Below are 19,273 nucleotides of genomic sequence, written 5' to 3'. Positions count from 1 at the left end.
TCGGAGTCTTAATATACCTCTTAAACATCCCGGCCTTTTCTCCATAAACCTTCATCAAACATTCCATAGTATACCAGCTAAAAAACACCAAAATGACCTCGCAATCCTCCAACAACCCCACGTCGCCCCGCCTTCCACCCCACCAGATGCGCAATGCCGCAGCATCTCCAAGTCCGGTTACAGGCTCGGTCCTGGCGGAAAACCCAGAACCTGCAGCCACTGTTGCACTGCCGCCAGATTACCCACATCTACCTGTTACCGCTAGAAACTTGACCAAAGATGGTCAATTGGCTGACGGTACCACTGACGATGAAGGGCTCATGGCGCTCGAGTTCCAGGACGGGAGTGTCTACCAAGGGTACAGTTTTGGCGCTCAAAAAAGTGCCAGCGGAGAGATGGTTTTTCAGACCGGTATGCTTGTCGCTGTAATAATTCCTTATGATTAAAAGAGTAGTAGCTTACGCAATTGAAATCTTGGTTAGGCATGGTCGGATATCCTGAGGCTATAACAGACCCTTCATACCGCGGCCAGATTCTCGTGATCACGTTTCCCTTAGTTGGAAACTATGGTATGTTTCTGCCATGTAAAATTCATCCAAAATAATATTGTAGACACGAGTGGTTAATAAATTTCGTACAGGTGTCCCAACGCGTGAAGAAGTCGACCGTTTAACCGCAGATCTACCGGCGTACTTCGAATCCAACCAAATCCATATCGCAGGTCTCGTCGTTGCCTCTTATGCCGGCGAAAACTACAGTCACTACCTTGCCTCGAGCTCTTTGGGCACATGGCTGAAGGAGCAAGATGTTCCCGCTATCTACGGAGTCGATACAAGGGCGTTGACGAAGAAGATCCGTCAGCAAGGTAGCATGTTGGGGAAGCTTCTGCTACAAAAGAAGAATACAGGGCTCAGTGGGTTGGCTGGCGGTGTCGGAGCGCTATCGAATTGGCCATCTGACAAGTCGTGGCGAGATCATTTCGAGACTATCGACTGGGTAGACCCAAACCAGAAGAACTTGGTTGCCGATGGTGAGTTATGAACCCACTTGATCCACCTCAAATTACACAAGCTAATGACATGCTGCAGTTTCCATCCGTGAGCCAAAGGTCTACACCCCGCCGACGGAGTTGGTGCAGAAGACACCCTCTGGTCGACCACTCAGAATTCTCTGCGTCGACGTTGGTATGAAATACAACCAAATCCGCTGCTTCTTGGCCCGTGGATTTGAGATCAAAGTCGTCCCATGGGACTATGACTTCCCAACTCTTGAAGCCGGGAAGTACGATGGTCTCTTCATCAGTAACGGTCCCGGTGACCCAGCCATGTTGGATGTCACTGTCAAGAACATTCAGATCGCCTTGAAGGAGGACAAGACCCCCGTCTTTGGTATATGCTTGGGCCACCAGCTTTTGTCTAGGGCCACTGGCGCATCTACAAAGAAGATGAAGTTCGGTAACAGAGGTCACAATATCCCTTGCACAAATATGATCTCTGGCCGTTGTTATATCACATCCCAGAACCACGGTTATGCGGTGGATACCACCACATTAGCCGAAGGTTGGCAGGAACTTTTCGTCAATGCGAATGACGGATCGAACGAGGGTATCTTCCACATTTCGAAGCCACAGTTCAGTGTTCAGTTCCATCCAGAGAGTACCCCCGGACCTAGGGACACGGAGTTTCTGTTTGATATATTCTTGGATGCCGTCAAGAAGTGCACCGAGGATCCCGAGAAATATCTCAAGCAAGCAATCGTCTTCCCTGGCGGCCTCAAGAAGGACAACATTGAGCGTTCTCCGCGTGTCTATGTCAAGAAGGCATTGATCCTAGGTAGCGGTGGTCTGAGTATCGGACAAGCCGGAGAGTTCGATTACTCTGGCAGCCAAGCCATTAAAGCCTTAAAAGAAGAGGGGATCTATACCATACTTATCAACCCCAACATTGCCACTATCCAGACGTCAAAGGGTTTGGCGGACAAAGTCTACTTCCTCCCAGTTACTGCAGACTTCGTCAGGAAAGTTATCAAGCACGAGCGCCCGGATGCTATCTACGTTACATTCGGTGGCCAAACCGCTCTCCAGGTCGGTATCCAGCTCAAGGATGAGTTTGAAGAACTCGGCGTCCGAGTTTTGGGTACACCGATTAATACTATCATTACTACTGAAGATCGAGAGCTCTTCGCCCGTAGTATGGAGGAGATTGGCGAGAAATGCGCCAAGTCCGCTTCCGCTTCTACCGTCGAGGAGTCCCTCAGAGTAATTAAGGATATTGGATTCCCTGTTATAGTTCGTGCAGCCTACGCTCTTGGTGGTTTGGGCAGTGGTTTCGCAGATAACGAGGAAGAGTTAGTTGATCTTTGCAATAAAGCCTTTGCCGCAAGCCCTCAAGTCTTGATTGAGAAGAGCATGAAGGGCTGGAAGGAAATCGAGTACGAAGTTGTTAGAGATTGTCAAGATAACTGTATTACAGTCTGTAACATGGAGGTAAGTCATAGGCTATATCGTGGATCGGATGTCTAAGTCTTTTACTAATTATCCCACTAGAACTTCGATCCCTTGGGTATCCACACCGGCGACTCTATCGTTGTGGCTCCTTCCCAGACGCTCTCTGATGATGATTATAATATGCTGCGAACTACAGCCGTGAACGTCATCCGTCACTTGGGCGTCGTCGGAGAATGCAACATCCAATATGCGTTGAACCCAATTTCTCGAGAATACTGCATCATTGAAGTGAATGCACGTCTGTCTCGTTCCTCAGCTTTGGCATCTAAGGCGACTGGTTATCCGCTTGCATTCGTTGCGGCGAAACTTGGTCTGGGTATCCCTCTTAATGAGATCTCGAACTCTGTGACTAAAGTTACCTGCGCATGTTTCGAGCCGTCGCTTGACTATGTCGTCGTCAAGATTCCACGATGGGACTTGAAGAAGTTTACTCGTGTGTCTACACAGTTGAGTTCGTCCATGAAGTCGGTCGGAGAAGTTATGAGTATTGGCCGAACATTCGAAGAAGCCATTCAAAAGGCGATTAGAGCCATCGATTATCACAATCTTGGGTTCAATGAAACTCAGGCCCTCATGTCTATTGACCAAGAACTTCAATTCCCATCTGATCAGCGTCTCTTTGCTATTGCGAACGCAATGCATGCCGGATACGAAGTCCACAAAATCTGGGAGATGACAAAGATCGATAAGTGGTTCTTGAATAGGCTGATGGGGCTTATCCGAACCGGTAACATTTTGAAGAAGTTCACACCAGCCACGGTTCCAGCTGGATTGTTCCGCATGGCCAAGCAGCTCGGTTTCTGCGATAGACAGCTTGCGAACTTTTGGGGAAGCAATGAGCTTGCTGTCAGACGGGCTAGGGTTGATCAAGGCATTATGCCTTGGGTGAAGCAGATCGATACTGGTGAGTAGCGACCCCTCAAAGCTAAGGGTACTGGACCAAGCTAATTTAGTGTGCAGTTGCCGCCGAATTCCCTGCCTTTACAAATTATCTCTATCTGACATACAATGCCCACGAGCACGATGTTACTTTCGAGGACCAGGGTATCATGGTTCTTGGTTCCGGTGTTTACAGAATTGGATCTTCAGTCGAGTTCGATTGGTGCGCCGTCAGAGCCGTCAGAACCCTCAGAGAGCGTGGGGTTAAGACTATCATGGTCAACTACAATCCGGAAACCGTCAGTACGGATTACGACGAGGCCGACAAGTAAGTTAATAGTTACCCATTTATTGGTTCGAATATATACTAATCAAAAAAAAAAAAAACCATTAGGCTTTACTTCGAGAACATCAATCTTGAAAGCATCCTTGACATTTATAATCTCGAGAGCTCAAGCGGCGTTATCTTGTCTATGGGTGGTCAAACCCCGAACAATATCGCCCTTCCACTCTACCGTCTCAATGTTAAAATCCTCGGTACTTCGCCTGAAATGATTGATACCGCAGAAAACCGCTTCAAGTTCTCCCGTATGCTTGACCGAATAGAAGTCGACCAGCCAGACTGGAAAGAACTTACAAGCATCGAGGAAGCCAGTGCTTTCTGCGACAAGGTTTCGTACCCTGTGTTGGTCAGACCCTCGTATGTCCTTTCTGGCGCAGCCATGAATACAGTTTACTCGAAGGACGATTTGGCAAGCTATCTTCAGCAAGCCGTTGAGGTTTCAAGGGAACACCCTGTCGTTATCAGCAAGTACATCGAGAACGCCAAGGAGATTGAAATGGACGCCGTTGCAAAGGATGGTAAAATGATTATGCATTTCATCTCCGAGCACGTCGAGAACGCTGGTGTTCACTCTGGTGACGCTACATTGATTCTGCCTCCACAGGATCTTGACCCAGAGACCGTTAGACGTATCACAGAGGCTACTCGCAAGATCGGAAACGCCTTGAACGTTACCGGACCCTATAACATTCAATTTATCGCAAAGGACAATGAGATCAAGGTCATTGAGTGTAACGTCAGAGCCTCAAGATCTTTCCCATTCGTTTCCAAAGTCATGGGAGTTGACTTGATTGAAATGGCTACAGATGCGATCATTGGAGCTCCGGTTGATGCATACCCAGCCGTCAACATTCCGCAGAACTATGTCGGTGTCAAGGTTCCACAGTTCAGTTTCTCTCGTCTCTCCGGCGCAGATCCTGTTCTCGGTGTTGAAATGGCCTCGACTGGTGAAGTTGCATCCTTCGGTCGTGACAAGTACGAAGCTTATCTCAAGGCCATGCTCTCGACTGGCTTCCAACTCCCCAAGAAGAGCGTTCTGTTCTCGATTGGAAGTTATAAGGAGAAGGCTGAACTCTTGCCCTCGGTTAAGAAACTCCACGAATACGGTTTCAAGATCTTTGCTACCACTGGTACTGCGGATTTCCTTGAAGCCAATGGCGTCCCTGTCAAGTTTTTGGAAGCACTTACCAACGAGAAGGATGGCCAAAAGTCCGAATACTCTCTCACTCAGCACTTGGAGAACAATTTGATTGACTTGTACATCAACTTGCCTTCTGCCAACCGTTTCAGACGTCCTTCGAACTATATCTCTCAGGGATACCGAAGTCGTCGTCTCGCGGTTGATTTCCAGACCCCACTTGTCACTAACGTCAAGACGGCCAAGTTGTTGATCGAAGCTATTATCAGAAACTATGAGCTCGAGATCTCGACTGTTGATTACAAGGCCAGCCACCTTACTGCCATGCTCCCCGGTCTTGTCAATATTGGCGCCTTTGTTCCCGGGTTGGCCAAGGCAGGAAGCCGTGACTTCGAGAAGGTCATGAAGGCATCTGCTGCCGCTGGTTTCTCGATGGTTAGAATCATGCCATTGGGTTTGGAAAACTCCCTGACTGATTCCAGAGCTCTAAGCACTGCGCATTCCAATGCTAGGAAGGCTGCTTACTGCGATTTCAACTTTTCAGTCGCTGCTACCTCTGCCAATGCCAAGCAGTTGACCAGCTTGACATCTGAAGTCGGATCTCTCTTCATTCCGTTCAACCACTTCTCTGGCAACTTCAACAAAGTGGCTGCGGTCACCACGCATTTCGAGCTTTGGCCTACCAACAAGCCAATTGTTACGGATGCAAAGACCAGCGATTTGGCTTCCATCTTACTCTTGGCTAGTCTTCACAGCAGGAACGTGCATATCACCAGCGTAACCTCGAAGGATGATATCAAACTCATCGCTCTTAGCAAGCAGAAGGGGCTGCAAGTTACCTGTGACGTTGCAATTTATGCGCTCTTCCTGTCACAAGATGAGTACCCACAATGCGCAGCATTGCCAACAAAGGAAGATCAAGTGGCACTTTGGGAGCATATGGATATCATTGACTGTTTCTCCACTGGCAGTCTGCCATACCAACTTTCGCTTGATGTTAAGGGATCTGGGTCCGCTATTCTTGGAATTGCAGAGGCTCTTCCTTTACTCTTCACTGCTGTTGCGGATAAGAGGTTGACTTTGGAAGATATCACGAAGAGGTTGAGGGATAACCCGATGGAGATCTTTGATCTTCATGAGCAGCCGCAGTGTGCTATTGAGGTTAACCTTGACCGTGGTGTTCAAATCCACGAACAAGATTCTTGGTCACCATTTACTGGCAAGGTTCTCAAGGGATCTGTCGAAAGGGTTGTCTTCGAAGGCGAAACCGCTTGCCTCGACGGTACCCTCATTGCGGATGGCACTGTTGGAAAAGACATGTCCTCATCCGGACCTCGGCCGGTTCCAACAGTCAAGTCTCCACCTATCATGCCCCTTCAGGGAGGGAGACGAGAGTCGAATGCAGGCGCAAGCGGCTACCCACATTTCAAGAGACCAAGCACCGCTGGCGGTCCAAGTCTCGAACACCTCGACCTCGATGGTCCCAGGGCACCTTCCTCCAGCCACGGTCAAGACATCGTTCGCTCCTCCGGTTTATCACCCTATAACCTTCTCCAACCAGAGAAACAAGTCTCCCCTGCCCTATACGAACTAGTTTCCCGCTCTCCATTCCGTAGACGTCACATCCTCTCCGTCAACCAATTCAACCGTAGCGATCTACATCTCCTCTTCACCATCGCCCAAGAAATGCGTACCGCGGTTGAAAGGTACGGAGTTATCGACCTCCTCAAGGGTAGAGTTTTATGTACCATGTTCTTCGAACCTTCAACTCGTACCTCTGCCTCCTTCGACGCAGCAATGCAACGTCTTGGAGGTCGCACGATACCCATTTCAGCTGATATGTCGAGCACTCAAAAGGGTGAAACCTTGCAAGATACCATCCGTACATTAGCTTCTTACGGCGACGGTATCGTCCTTCGCCACCCATCCGAAGCTAGTGCGGAAACAGCAGCCCGCTTCTCACCGGTCCCCATTATCAACGGAGGTAATGGAAGTAAAGAACACCCAACCCAGGCATTTTTGGACCTCTTCACCATCCGTGAGGAACTGGGTACCGTCAACGGTCTTACCGTCACATTCATGGGTGATCTCAAATACGGCCGAACAGTCCACAGTCTTGCAAAACTCCTGTTGCATTATGATGTTCGTATCCAATTCGTCTCTCCGAAAGAGTTATCCATGCCCGAGGAGGTAAAGAAAGAGATACAAACTCATGGTAACTTACTCGGTGAGTATAACGAACTTACACCGGAGATCATCGGCCGTAGTGATGTTCTATACTGTACTCGCGTGCAAAAGGAGAGATTCAGCGATCTTGCGGAGTTCGAGAGGTTGAAGGATGCGTTTATAGTGGATAATAAGGTCTTAAAGCATGCGAAGGAGCATATGGTTGTTTTGCACCCGCTGCCGAGGAATGCTGAGATTAGTGAGGAGGTAGACTTTGATCAGAGGGCGGCGTACTTTAGACAGGTAGGTTATTTGTTTCCTTATCAAAGCGTTCTTAGAGTGGTTGGAAGGATACTAATTTGTGTTTTTATTTTGTTTTTTAGATGAGATACGGATTGTTCACTCGAATGGCTATCCTGGCTAGTGTTCTGTTGTAAGAACTTGTGGAATCGGTACCGAAGAAGAAGAAGAGAGGGAGGGTACATATGACAAGGGCTGCAGAGACAGCCTTCTAACACCTTATAAATTAGTAGCTAGAAAAGTACATGGAATTGGCGTTATCATTAGAATTAAAAAAAGTTCGTGAAATTGCTCGAGGCTTTTACCTATATACAATTCGAATTCTTTGGTAGGAAAGAAATACACATACAATGCATGTCGAGAAATGTAATGTATATATAGAGAGAATTAACTTTTGCTCGATAGGTTCTTGCTCGCCGTTAGACTGCAAAGTTAGAGGCGAAGTTAAATTAGGTGGAACTGAATTAAGGCGATCAAGACTACGTCAACATAATGTTGAAGATTACGTTTCATCGCCGTAAGTACTACTACGGTATAAAAGACAATGCACAAGGGTTTTCATGATTTTCTCTTCATATTCCACTTCATTCAACAAAATAGCTGAGCTGTTAACTACATGTCGGCTGCATGTTTGTGTGCATGTGAGGGTGTGTCTGAAAAGAGAGATGGTGATATAGATAGACAGTAACAAGGCGTGGCATCGGCTTGTAATAAAAATGCTCATCCGTGCGTCCACTCATCTGTGCACGTGGATTTGTTGATATCTCTTTCGATATCATCATGAATAGAGAAAAAACAGAATAACATGGCTATAAAAACAAGAGCAAACAAGCTGCCCGTAATATCAGGGATTCTCAGAACATTGGCTGTCATAATGATGATGAGTCAGCCACAGTAACTTCGAGAAGGCCTTGGGGAGGTTGTTAAAAAAAGCAGTGCAAACGCATAGAAAAGAAAAGCTGCATAAACAGTAGCGCTAGAAAATATGAAAAGATGCAGGTGATAGTCGTTATTTAATATCGCAGATAGAAATCCACCTGTTCTCTTGGGGATGCATCATGGGATTCTCGCGTGTTTTTCCAGCGATGCATGGGAGTTCGAGAGGCTTAATGATGGTGATGAGGAGGGCGGAAACGGACAAGAGAGCAGGAGAGAGGGAAAAGAGTTAGGCATTGGTACGATGCGGGCCGTTGTGATCGCGCGGGGGGGCGTTGTAATTCTGGTTACGTCGGCTGCCGTGTTGGTTGGGACCTCGTGGTCGGTTCGAACCATTGCTGGAGCGTCCTGGCTGCCCGCCGCTGTTGGAACGTGGTTCCCTGTATTGCCCGCGGTTCTGATGGCGGTGTTGACCCTTAAGTTTTGCCTCGTATCCCGCCGGCATCGGGTAGGTCTTCGCTTCGGCCATGCCGGGAAGCTTGACCCGGATCGTATTGGGAACCGTGTCCTCGGCGTCGTCTGGCCCGAAGATGTGCTGAGACCGAATCTCGTGGTCTCGTAGACGGTACTTGTCCTTGCCGCGTCGTTGGGTGACCGCCAGGTTGGCAGGTGGGGCGTTCATCACCCCACCTGGGAAGGCCCGGGTGGTCGTGGGAAGACACACGGTGGGTGTCGACCCGAACTCCTGCTGGAACGCCATCTCCTTGAACTCCTCCTCGGTTGGGAGGGTATTTGGCAGCTCTGGCTGCGAGACGATGGCCGGTGCGGTCTGGGGGACCGAACGTGGCAAGGAGACCTTGGGTTTCCCCTCGGTGGCTCCTTGGAAGGCAGGCTTGCTGATGACCTGCAAGGTGGTGTCAGGAGTCGAAACACGCGGTTGAGGCTGAGGCTTCTTCGCCTCTTGCCGCTTCTCCCAAGCTGCCCGGGAGCCCTCATACTCCCGGTGGGCCCTGTCCCTCCTCTGGTTGTAGGCGTCCTTACCCCAAGTCGCCCAGTTCCTCGACTCGTTCTGAGTCTTCGTCGGCTCGCGCCACCGAGGGGCGGCGTCGACATCTTGGAGGGAGTGGAAGTCCCTCCAAGAGCCGCCAGCCGCACCCTTGATGGCGCTCTTGACCCGGTCGAAGCGCTCGTCGTCGGTGGTTGGCTTCTTGGCTTGGATCGCCCCGGCAGGAAGCGTGGTAGCCTTTGGGCTCTTCTCGTCAGAGCCGCTGAAATTGTAGGTCGTGGGGGCCACTTCCGTCGGCATGTTCTTTGCCTCCTTTGCGTAGAAGGCGTCAAATCCCCTGTCAAGTCTTGGGTCTCCTCCCTGGGAGACGCTGTCCATATTGACAGCCCAGACCAACTGCTTGTACGTGGTCCTAGTGCCTGGGACAAAGTCGTTGCCCCTTGGGCCTCGTGCGATTTCACGCAAGTCTGGGATGGTGGCCGCTATGGCCCGGACGTCGACCTCGTTTCTGGCCACGGGAGGTGGAGAAACGATTGGCTTCTCCTCAGAAGGCTTGACGGTTGTTACCTCAGCGGTAGCTTTGGCTGGCTTGACCTCGGCATCCTGAGTATTGCTCTCAGGAGCCTTGGTTGGACGTTCCTCTGATGTATGAGAAGAGTTTCCAAGAGACACATCCAATTTGTTCTCATTGGGGCCCCAGGTCGCCTGTGAGAAGTAGCTTTAGTTAGCATATGTGTTGTATAGAATATAGGACACTCGGAGGAGGAACGTACCTTTTGCGAGCCTTGTGGTTGCTGACCATCCTTGTTGGTCGGGAGGAACATAGAGAAACTCTTGACGTGAGTCTCTGCAGCAGTCGGAGTCCAAGGTGAGGGCTTCATGACGCCATTACGCTTCCAGTCGTTTGGAATCTCGACAGGGTGTTGCTGCTTCTCCTGGTTGGAGGCAGAGGGAGGGGGATTGGGTGTGGTTTTTTGGTCACCAACCTTGACAGCAGGATAGGCATTCGCCATCGGAGAGCTTGTTTGAGACATCTCTTCGTGAAACTCGGGATGAGGATGATGCGAGTGATGATGAGAAGAGTTTGAAGGATGAGAAGAGATTTGATGAGGGACAGCAGGAGGATATGGAGTCTGACTGGACCCGTTGCTGGTTTGCTGATGTGGAAGAGGAAGATGAGGAGGATGAGATGCAAACCTAGAGGAGCTTGGATGATGAAAGCTACCTTGCTCCGAAGCTGGTCGGTGATGGCTTCTGTTGTCGTAATGACGCGAAGGAAGAGAATGAGAATTGGAGCTCCCAGGAGGATACTGAAGGTGACCAGTGACAGGATGAGGATGAGGATGTTCCACGTAACGATGGAAGTGAGAGCTGCTATTGAAGCTTGAAGAGGGCTGAGAGAAGTTATTAGGCGATGCCTGATACTGATGCTGATGGTGAGGTGAAGCTTGGAAGCTGTTGGGGGGCTGGAAAGAAAAAGGGAGGGATGGAGATGAAGGTGGAATGGAAGTGGAAGAAGATGTTGTGGGAGGTGGAGGGAGGTTGGTATTCTGAGAAGGAACGGGAGGAGGAGGAGGATAGAGGCTATGAGCTTGAGAGCTAGCGTTGTTATTGCTGTTGTTGTGTTGTTGAATGGGAGACAGAGGATGTGTTGCTGTTGTTGTGGTTTGTGGTATCCCCTGTGTTTGTGGCTGAACTTGTGGCTTGAACCCATTCACATTGTTGCCATCCAATGCAGGTGGCTTATGCATGGCATCAGGTTCACCCAGCTTCACAGACTGCTCTGTTGATGTTCCTGCTGCTGCTGCTGCTGCCTGGCCTCCAACATCTACACCACTGCTGCCCTCAACCACCGGAACCTCAGCATCCTTACCCTTCTCAACTTTACTTGCAGCATCTGCTTTCATCTTTTCATCCAATTCAGCTAGTTTCTTCTGTATCCTTAACTTCTTTTCTTCTTCTGCTGCAGCTTCTTCAGCAAGTCTCCGTGCTCTAGCTTGTTCCCTCGCATCTCTCATAACTCTTTTCTGCGCTTCTACAGGATTCTCGCCAGGTTCTGCTACTACTGCTGCTGCTTCTTGCCCAGCAGTAATGGGAGCAGCAGCGTCTGCAGGTGGTATAGCAGGCTGGGGGCCATGGGCACTAATTCGATTGAGCCTGGGGTCACCTCCGGGGCTAACATAAAGAGGGCCTTGGTTTGGTCGTTGAGAAGTTGAATCTGCTGCTCCACTCCCGGAAATCGTGACGACATTACCACCAGCAGGTGGGTGTCGATTATCCCACGCATTCGATGAGGCATCGCTTAACCCCGCCGATCTTATAGAACCCGAACGACGCCTCCCCGTATCCATAGGCCCGGGTCCAGGAGCGGGGAAATGATCGTGATCTGGTCGTTGGAACCGAGTATGGTGGTGGAAAGACATATCATGTTCGTGTTCTTTTCCGCCAGGACGCTGTAGTAACGAAGTTGGTCGGACACCTGGGCCTTCATTCCTCGAATTTCTTCTAGCCTGCTCTCTATTACGGTTTGCTTCTCCTATGGGATCGAAATGTCCTGTTTCCGAGTTAAAGAGAGCACTGGGCGATTGGCTCGATTGCCTATCTCTCCATGATTGTCTATTAAAGTCGTCCACCGCAACTTCTTTGGGCGAACGAGTATTGATCATCATGGGTCGATTATTCGGAGGGGGTGGCCGTCCAGGGTATTGTTGGAAGGGTGGGGCGACAGGCAGGGGCGTAGGAAATTGTCCAGACGGCACTGAGGCCCAAGGTGTCTTCGAAGGTGGCATACTAGGAATTAATTCGTGTTTCCTGGGCGCATGTGGATCTAGAGATTTAGACGGGAGCGAAGGGCTTGCGGAAGCCATGCTAGGGCTAGAATGCGAAGCGTGCGAAGCTCTCTGCTCTTTCAAGGCTGCTGTTCCTATCTGTTTCTCAAAAGCGGATATAGTAGTCGGCTTCGGTGTTTCGGCATCCAGTGTGACCTTTGTACCGTCATTCCATTCAATTGTGTCAGGTGGAACCCAATTGTCGTCTTCATCATCGATATCCGCCCATTTGGCCTCTTTGCTATCCTCGGTGTGTAGACGTTCAGCCATATGGATCCCAACTTTACTCAGCTCTTCATCCGTGTATTCCTTTGCGGGTACAGGTGCGGGCGCTATTAAAACGTTACATCAGAAAAGGCATCCCTCCAAACAATCCAAGGGTTTTCGATACTAACGTTGATTTCGATTCCAGACCGAAGGGGTAGTGCCTCCTTTGCCACCAAGCTGTCCAATACCGCCTATTCTCGAACCGGATGGGCCTATCTTACTAACGAGCCGTGGTTTCGCAGCCGAGGCGGAAGCTGCTGCTGCTCCGGAAGTGGTCCCTTTCGAGCCTACATTCAATCAGTCCTAATCCCCACATATATCCCGCAAGGAATCCCATACCCTTATCCAGGGACAACGTAAGCTTCCCATTCCCCGTTTGGGTTGGCGCAGCGGAGGCATTCCCCGAAAGAAAAGCTTTGTTTAACGACATCGACTTTACGGCTGGCGGTTTCCTCGGAGGGGCGACTTTCTGTGCTGTGGGTTTATCGGCACTCTTGATAGACTCGGTGCCGCTAGCTCCTGCAGGGCTATCATCACGTTTATCCTTTAATGAAGAATCCTATCAGATGGCTGTTAGCCTCCGGGCTCCACTTTACATATATCGGGAGTGTATCGACCGGACGTACGTTGGGAGTGTTTGATTCGATAACCACACCGTTGCTGCTGACTGCACCCTCGTTCGCGTTTGATTCTTCCCCAGGGACGACGGCGGCAGCTTCCACACCGTGAGTATTTGAAAGTGTCGTTACTCCATCAGCGCCGGTTGTCGAATCGACAACCGACTGCGCTAAGCGTGGGTCCACATCTTGAGTAAGGTGCTCTGCCATAACACTATTATTCACTTTCTAGAGCAAGCCGACGGATTGATAGATGGTTAGCGGGTGTTTATATTTGGATTAAACAATTCAAAAAACAAAAAAAAAAGGAATAAAGATAATCAAATATATATATAAACAATAGCGATAGAGTCGATGCCAGCAAAGGTATATGCGTGATACTCGGAAATGAGCCGAATAGAAGGTGATAATCTGGACAGAGTCAGAGGTTCAAAGCGCCAGGCACATCCCCAGATCCGGTCAGGCTCCAACCCATATCATTTCCCCAGATTCGTACAAATATATGGTGTGTCTTCTTTCCTACGATAGCAACGATAAAAGAAGAACACTAGCCAGCTGCAATGCCGAACAAAATAGAAAACGAAAGAAAGGAGCAAATAAACTCACCAGGAAGCTATCTTGCTAAAAAGTTGAGAGTCGCCAGCGGGAGGTTTTCGTTCGTTCGGAGTTCGACGAAAAAAAGTCGAGTGAAAAACCCAAGTTAAAAGAAAGCTCGGATGCTATTTCCGTAACCAAAACAGGCGGGGGGGTTGTATCGCCGGTTGTTCCAGATTATCTAAAGTAGTAAGAGGTGTCGTGTGAGTCCACACCGCCGACGAGAGGAGATGTAATTATGGGAGTAGTAGTAGCCAAGCAGAGTTGGATCGAACGGGATCACGCACCAGATAGATTTTTTTGAAAAATGGGGTGAGTGACAAGGTTTCGCTAATATGTCAAACGCCGCTTTTGTTCGACAGATAGAGAGAATATGGCCTTCGAAGGGCGACTGATGTTTCTTCAGGAGAAACTAAAAGCCAGCTAGCAGTAATAACTGTAGGGCAATTCCGGATTGAATGGATTGCGGGGAGAGTAGCGGAGGGATGAGGTTTAGTTGGATTTTGTGGGATGTCGGAGTTCCGGAGGGTGCGTGTGATGCGTGGTGGTTTTAGTATGTGTTTCGCGATGCTGTTTCAGTTGGGAGGCTCAAGAACCAACAGAGTATTTGATACCGCTGCAGAGATCCAGACCTTTAGCTGTCCACTATGGAGAAAGAGATGGTGGTGATAGTGGGGATAGAGAGGATGGCGATGAAGCTGAAATGATGGCGATGAAGCTGAAATGATGATGATGAAGGAGGAGGATGAAGGATGAAGATGATGAAATAAAGAGGTGAGTTTGAGAGAGTATCTCAGCAAGTGGATTTGGTGAAGGGCTTTTAGGCGACTTTTGTGGAAGCACAGAAATAATATTAATTACGGTACCAATTATTGTGGGGAGAATCAAATAGCCCTAAATACAGTACATGCATTATATTATATTACATCATCGAAAGTATCTACAGAGGATATAGGGTCGTTAGTTAAGGAGAATGTAGTCTATTTAGATATATAAACCCTTGGAGGGCATGGTATCAGGTCGAGCGTGCCGCGTGCACGTGGGGAAGGTAACATAAATGTGCCCGAAGAAGAATTAAGTACATCCTATCTACAACATTACCGCATGGCCTGTCTACTATAGGAAATATTATCTCCCTTTCAGGCACAACATTACACTATCGTATCCTCGAACATGGCAATTTACCTACCTAGGTAAGCACTTATACAAAGACTGGAGTTGGAAGCTAAGGTAGATATATGCTAATATATTGCACTTTCTTTTCGTATAAAACAAGTCATTTTCTACTTATATGTACACACCGTTTCCTTTGATGCTATATCGCATACACCCCTCTCCCTAACCAAGTAGCTTCAGTAAAGAAGCGGGTTGGGTAGTATTCAACCAAACGCCCAATTTAGTGGGCATTGTTCTTGTGGTGGCCTAGTATCAAAAGTCCGGTTAGCATTCGCTATATAATATTATCGTAGAGCCTTCAAAAGGATACTGTGTAGCATACGCAAGTGGTAGTAGTAGTTTTGGGCGTATCCGAACTAATAGTAGAGTTAGCCAGCTGTATATAAACCCATTACATAAGATATAATAGAAGGGAAACTTACGGCAATCAAACCGACGAAGATGTGTAGTAATGCTATATCAATCATAACCACAATTAGCAATTCCATTCCAATATCCAATAGATCCATCTCGATCTATATAAACCCCTCATGCAGTTCCGAGATAATATAGGGCAAACATACGAGCAGCACTCGCATTCTCTCCATCAAAGTACTTGGCCTTGTACCGTCCGATAAGACCCTTCCCTTCGATCTTTGGGGCCGGTCCCTTCGGGAGCTTGGTGTAAAGCTCTACCAGTCTGGCCATACGGACGGCATTCTGGGCTTGGCCGATTGCCTAATCAATCCATATATCGTCAGTCTCCGTTTGTACCGTATATAGAAATCCTTAATAGCGACAGCATCTCCCAATTGGCTCCTGAAAGAAGGGTAATAATTCGGGACAGCCGTCGGGATGTCCAATCCTTCCCCTCGGAGGAGGGGCGGACAACCGGGAAGCAAAACGTACATTCGGATTAGCGACCTTAGGCGGGATGATAGTCGAGATACCGCGACGGAAGATGAGCGACATGGTGGGCGAGGAGGAAATGGCAGACTATTCTGACTGTCGAATGGTCGGAGCGGAGAGGAGAGATAGGTTCTATATGGTGTTTTCGAGGGACGTTGGAATGCACCGGCTCGCAATGATGTTTTCTCGGAACGCAAATTATGCGCCACGACAAATCCGGTTAGCGGCACAACACACTCCGCGATGTCAAATGCTCATGTTCTTGACCGGCCGACTTCAACTTCCTCGATTGATATCAGTATCAATACCGACATCAACACCAGACATCAGCAGCAGTCGGCATGTCTACCCTCCTCCGTCCCACGGCGCTGGCCTCCCGCCGGCTAGCCCTCCCAGCGGTATCTCGTACCCTCGCTTCCAAGGCCACCACGTCCAAGAAGACTCCCGCTCATCCTCCCTCTGCTCCACCGGCACCTGCTAAGGACGGCCCACCGGCTGTAGCAGCAGAGCCTCCCACCGACGTTACCACCTCGTATACCCTCCCTCGTTCCAATCGATACCCTTGCGTCAAGTAATATACTAATTATTACCGTCATCTCAGAGCCTACTCCCCCTCCCACACCATCATCCCCGAAGAACACATCCCTTCGGACGTCATCCCCGCCGGCGTCGTCTCCGGCGCCCCAATTGACCTTCAATCCCGCACAGTACGCATCTACAAACCAACTAAAAATGCCATGCAAAGCGCCAATCACAGGGGAAAACTCTGGAGAATGGATTGGGATGTCCTAGCCAAGGGACATAGATGGGAGAATCCGTTGATGGGATGGCAGAGTTCGGCAGATTATGTGCAGGGTACCCATTTGACATTCAGGACGAAGGAGGACGCTATCTATTTTGCAGAGAAGCAGGGTGGGTTTATTCTCGTTTTCCTTCCTTTTCATGTTTGGAGGCAGGATTGGATACTGACGTTTTATATTTAGGGTACGACTACTTTGTCCAGGAACCAAAAGAGAGGGTAATTGTGTCCAAGGCATACGCCTCGAACTTCACATGGAGCGACAAGAAATTAAAGAAAATCCACACCAAATAAACACCGACTCAAAATAGATAATTCTGGTCGATTGGTTTGTTATTGTTGTACATATAAATTCGAGTGTTCTTTTTGGTCATTTGATTCCGAACAAAGAATATTCAAAGGTAAAACTCCGGAGATATACTCAAGTAGCACACTGGGAGTTAAAATACGCCCCAAAAAGTATCCAGTATCTTAACGGTACATTCCATAAGAGTCGGCTTTCAAAGCTATCCGAAAATTCGTATCGAATCAACATCCGAAATACTTCTCATCGATCCACCTACTCGTCCATGCCTCCTCAATCCCAGCCACCACTATCTTCATCTCTGGGAACACAGCGTTCAGCCTCCCCAGCCCTACTTTCGTAGCCATATATGTCAAAAACACAATATTCCCTTCCTCAACCCCATGATCCTTTAAAACCCTCACAGCCATCAACGCCGCCGCACCGCTTGCAATCTGTGGGTCTAGAAGTAACACCTGATGGTCACCCAAATTCGGTGGGACTTTAAGGTGATGGAGCTCGGGTTCTCCCGTTCGAATGTTGGATTGAAGGAGAAGTCGGCCGATTTTGCAATCCGGAACTACACGCTTTAAGCCAATTTCGAAGACACCACCAGAGCGAAGAATGACAATACCACAGATCGCAGAGGCGCAGCGAAGGCCATTGTACGGGAGGTTGAGTGGAGTGAGAACTTCATGGCTCGTGAACGTCATACGATCCATTGCCCTGCATGTATCGGTGCCTGATTAGCCTTTCGTCCGCGTTACATACACTATACGATGGGAATTTTTAAAACGTACTTCTCAACTAACAGACTCGCCAATCTATCGAAATAGAATATGAAATCCTCCCTACTAGTCTTCCTGTCTTGAAGAATGGTATGGATCCCTCTCAACTGCGGCGTCTGGTCGAGGACGGTCACATGGTCCGTTAATGGTTTCTCAAGAACTTTTTCACCAAGTTCTGCAATTTTCTTGAGATGTGCTTCGGATTTCGCGTTTAGGGCTCGCTGAATATGCTTGACCACCATTGCTAAAATATTGTGTTAGTATGAAACCATACTACTAAGGTATGGATTTCGAGGTTATTATTCTTACCTATAGCAGTCAAGTTGTCGATACCTCTGGGAATTGCGATATCCGCATTCTTCATTTGCGGGCGGACGTATAGCTCGAAGTTTGGTTTGACGAATCGGTGCCATTGCTGCAAAGCTCCTCGGACACTACAATAATAGTTGGTATCGATATATCTAAGATTATGGCCCCCCATTTTTTCTCTGGGAGAGACTTACTCTCTGCCTCTGCTCTTGACATCCCTAGCCACTAGACTCCATCAAAGGATATTAGAATATCCGTCTCCACATTTCTCGAATAATAGAAACCTACATCGTCTCGCTAGACAGATATCCGAGTCTGTGTCAACAAAGATCTATAGGCCATCGATATTAGCATCCGTCCACTCACTATCACGGCGATATAATACGCATAACTACCTTCATATCCAACAAATCCAAAACCCTCTGGTCGTATAATGCAAATATACCCTCCAAGATGAGGACATGGCAAGAATAGATTGTTGTGTTCTTATTCGGAACCCTTTGATGCTTTTCGAACGAGTAGATCGGGATCTCTGCTTTCCTCCTGTATTTAGATATTAGACTAACCCTCTATCCTTTGGGAGTTGTAGTATTTAATATTTATTACCCGGCCTTCAAATCCCGCAACCTATCCACCAGGATATCAAAATCGATTGCATCGGGGGAGTCAAAATCGTAGTTATTCGCGAACGCGAGTTTGGATTGATCTGGCGTGAGTTCTTTGTAGAACGAGTCCTGTCCATTGTTTCGTCAACAATCAACCAACCTGAATTTTCGATACCAAGTGAACGACCGACCATAGATAGAACGACAACCCATGGTAGGTTCAACAGCTTGACGAGCTGAGCTGCAACTGATGTTTTACCTAAAGATCTCTGTTAGCGGTATATCAGAGTGACAACTGATACGAATCAACTTACCAGAGCCTGAAGAACCGGCAATTCCAATGATCTATATCAAACCCCATTAGATTTATCTCCAGAACCATATACACCTCGAAATACGGATGGCTAAAAACTAACGTGTGTATCATGCCACGGCGGGCTGTAAGCGTAATTCATGCTCTGTGATTCCGACATTGCTGTTTAAATCCCGAAGATCTAGTATGCGGTAATAGAAGAGAGATAGAGAGAGGAGTAAATGTTTACGAAGACCGGTTTATGCGACCAAGTAATGATAAAAATAGACGTCGATATTCGTCGGCAACGATTGCAAAAACATGCCGTCAGGCCGCTATCTCATGGTCGTTCACAAAGAAACCAATCTGCAGGCTGGGGAAACGAAAAGGATATGCGTTGGTTACTTGTGGTAATCCGACTAACCTCTACCAATCCTATACAACAGCTATGGGAATGTCAGCTGTACCGGCTCTTAATTACCTGGCTGAGAGGACAACATTACATTACCCGGTAGTTCAAGAATGCGAATGATAATGATATGAAATATGAATCTGTTTTCCAAGATATCTTTTTGTCTACCGCTTATAACCTAGGTTCTATGTTTCTTGATAA

General features: G+C 48.3%; 5 protein-coding genes across 5 annotated transcripts; 2 read left to right on the top strand and 3 right to left on the bottom strand.

The window, feature by feature from the left end:
- Positions 1 to 92: 92 nt before the first annotated feature.
- DFL_004856 (uncharacterized protein) lies at positions 93 to 7,469 on the top strand (the record flags this gene model as incomplete). The annotated part of the gene is made up of 8 exons (XM_067634022.1): positions 93 to 411; positions 483 to 569; positions 641 to 1,030; positions 1,089 to 2,485; positions 2,546 to 3,410; positions 3,467 to 3,713; positions 3,780 to 7,335; positions 7,416 to 7,469. 8 exons carry the CDS (start codon positions 93 to 95, stop codon positions 7,467 to 7,469), a joined length of 6,915 nt encoding a protein of 2,304 aa, XP_067492132.1.
- Positions 7,470 to 8,497: 1,028 nt separating this feature from the next.
- Positions 8,498 to 13,136, bottom strand: DFL_004855 (uncharacterized protein; the record flags this gene model as incomplete). The annotated part of the gene is made up of 5 exons (XM_067634021.1): positions 8,498 to 9,919; positions 9,988 to 12,374; positions 12,438 to 12,596; positions 12,649 to 12,868; positions 12,936 to 13,136. The coding sequence occupies 5 exons, from the start codon at positions 13,134 to 13,136 to the stop codon at positions 8,498 to 8,500; spliced, it is 4,389 nt and encodes a 1,462-aa protein (XP_067492131.1).
- A 1,780-nt stretch (positions 13,137 to 14,916) lies between these two features.
- On the bottom strand, positions 14,917 to 15,647 carry DFL_004854 (uncharacterized protein; the record flags this gene model as incomplete). Its single annotated transcript, XM_067634020.1, has 5 exons — positions 14,917 to 14,942; positions 15,019 to 15,052; positions 15,119 to 15,150; positions 15,260 to 15,413; positions 15,585 to 15,647. 5 exons carry the CDS (start codon positions 15,645 to 15,647, stop codon positions 14,917 to 14,919), a joined length of 309 nt encoding a protein of 102 aa, XP_067492130.1.
- Positions 15,648 to 15,925: 278 nt separating this feature from the next.
- DFL_004853 (uncharacterized protein) lies at positions 15,926 to 16,677 on the top strand (the record flags this gene model as incomplete). The annotated part of the gene is made up of 3 exons (XM_067634019.1): positions 15,926 to 16,116; positions 16,186 to 16,496; positions 16,568 to 16,677. The coding sequence occupies 3 exons, from the start codon at positions 15,926 to 15,928 to the stop codon at positions 16,675 to 16,677; spliced, it is 612 nt and encodes a 203-aa protein (XP_067492129.1).
- A 234-nt stretch (positions 16,678 to 16,911) lies between these two features.
- DFL_004852 (uncharacterized protein) lies at positions 16,912 to 18,841 on the bottom strand (the record flags this gene model as incomplete). The annotated part of the gene is made up of 10 exons (XM_067634018.1): positions 16,912 to 17,392; positions 17,467 to 17,698; positions 17,764 to 17,888; positions 17,958 to 17,988; positions 18,052 to 18,094; positions 18,159 to 18,306; positions 18,370 to 18,497; positions 18,560 to 18,627; positions 18,683 to 18,713; positions 18,785 to 18,841. The coding sequence occupies 10 exons, from the start codon at positions 18,839 to 18,841 to the stop codon at positions 16,912 to 16,914; spliced, it is 1,344 nt and encodes a 447-aa protein (XP_067492128.1).
- Positions 18,842 to 19,273: the final 432 nt, after the last annotated feature.

Source organism: Arthrobotrys flagrans, assembly GCF_004000055.1.
Source record: "Arthrobotrys flagrans strain CBS H-5679 chromosome Unknown unitig_0, whole genome shotgun sequence".
Lineage (NCBI taxonomy): Eukaryota > Fungi > Ascomycota > Orbiliomycetes > Orbiliales > Orbiliaceae > Arthrobotrys > Arthrobotrys flagrans.
Note: the sequence above shows the minus strand (reverse complement) of the source record. Positions and strands in the feature narration are given on the sequence as shown.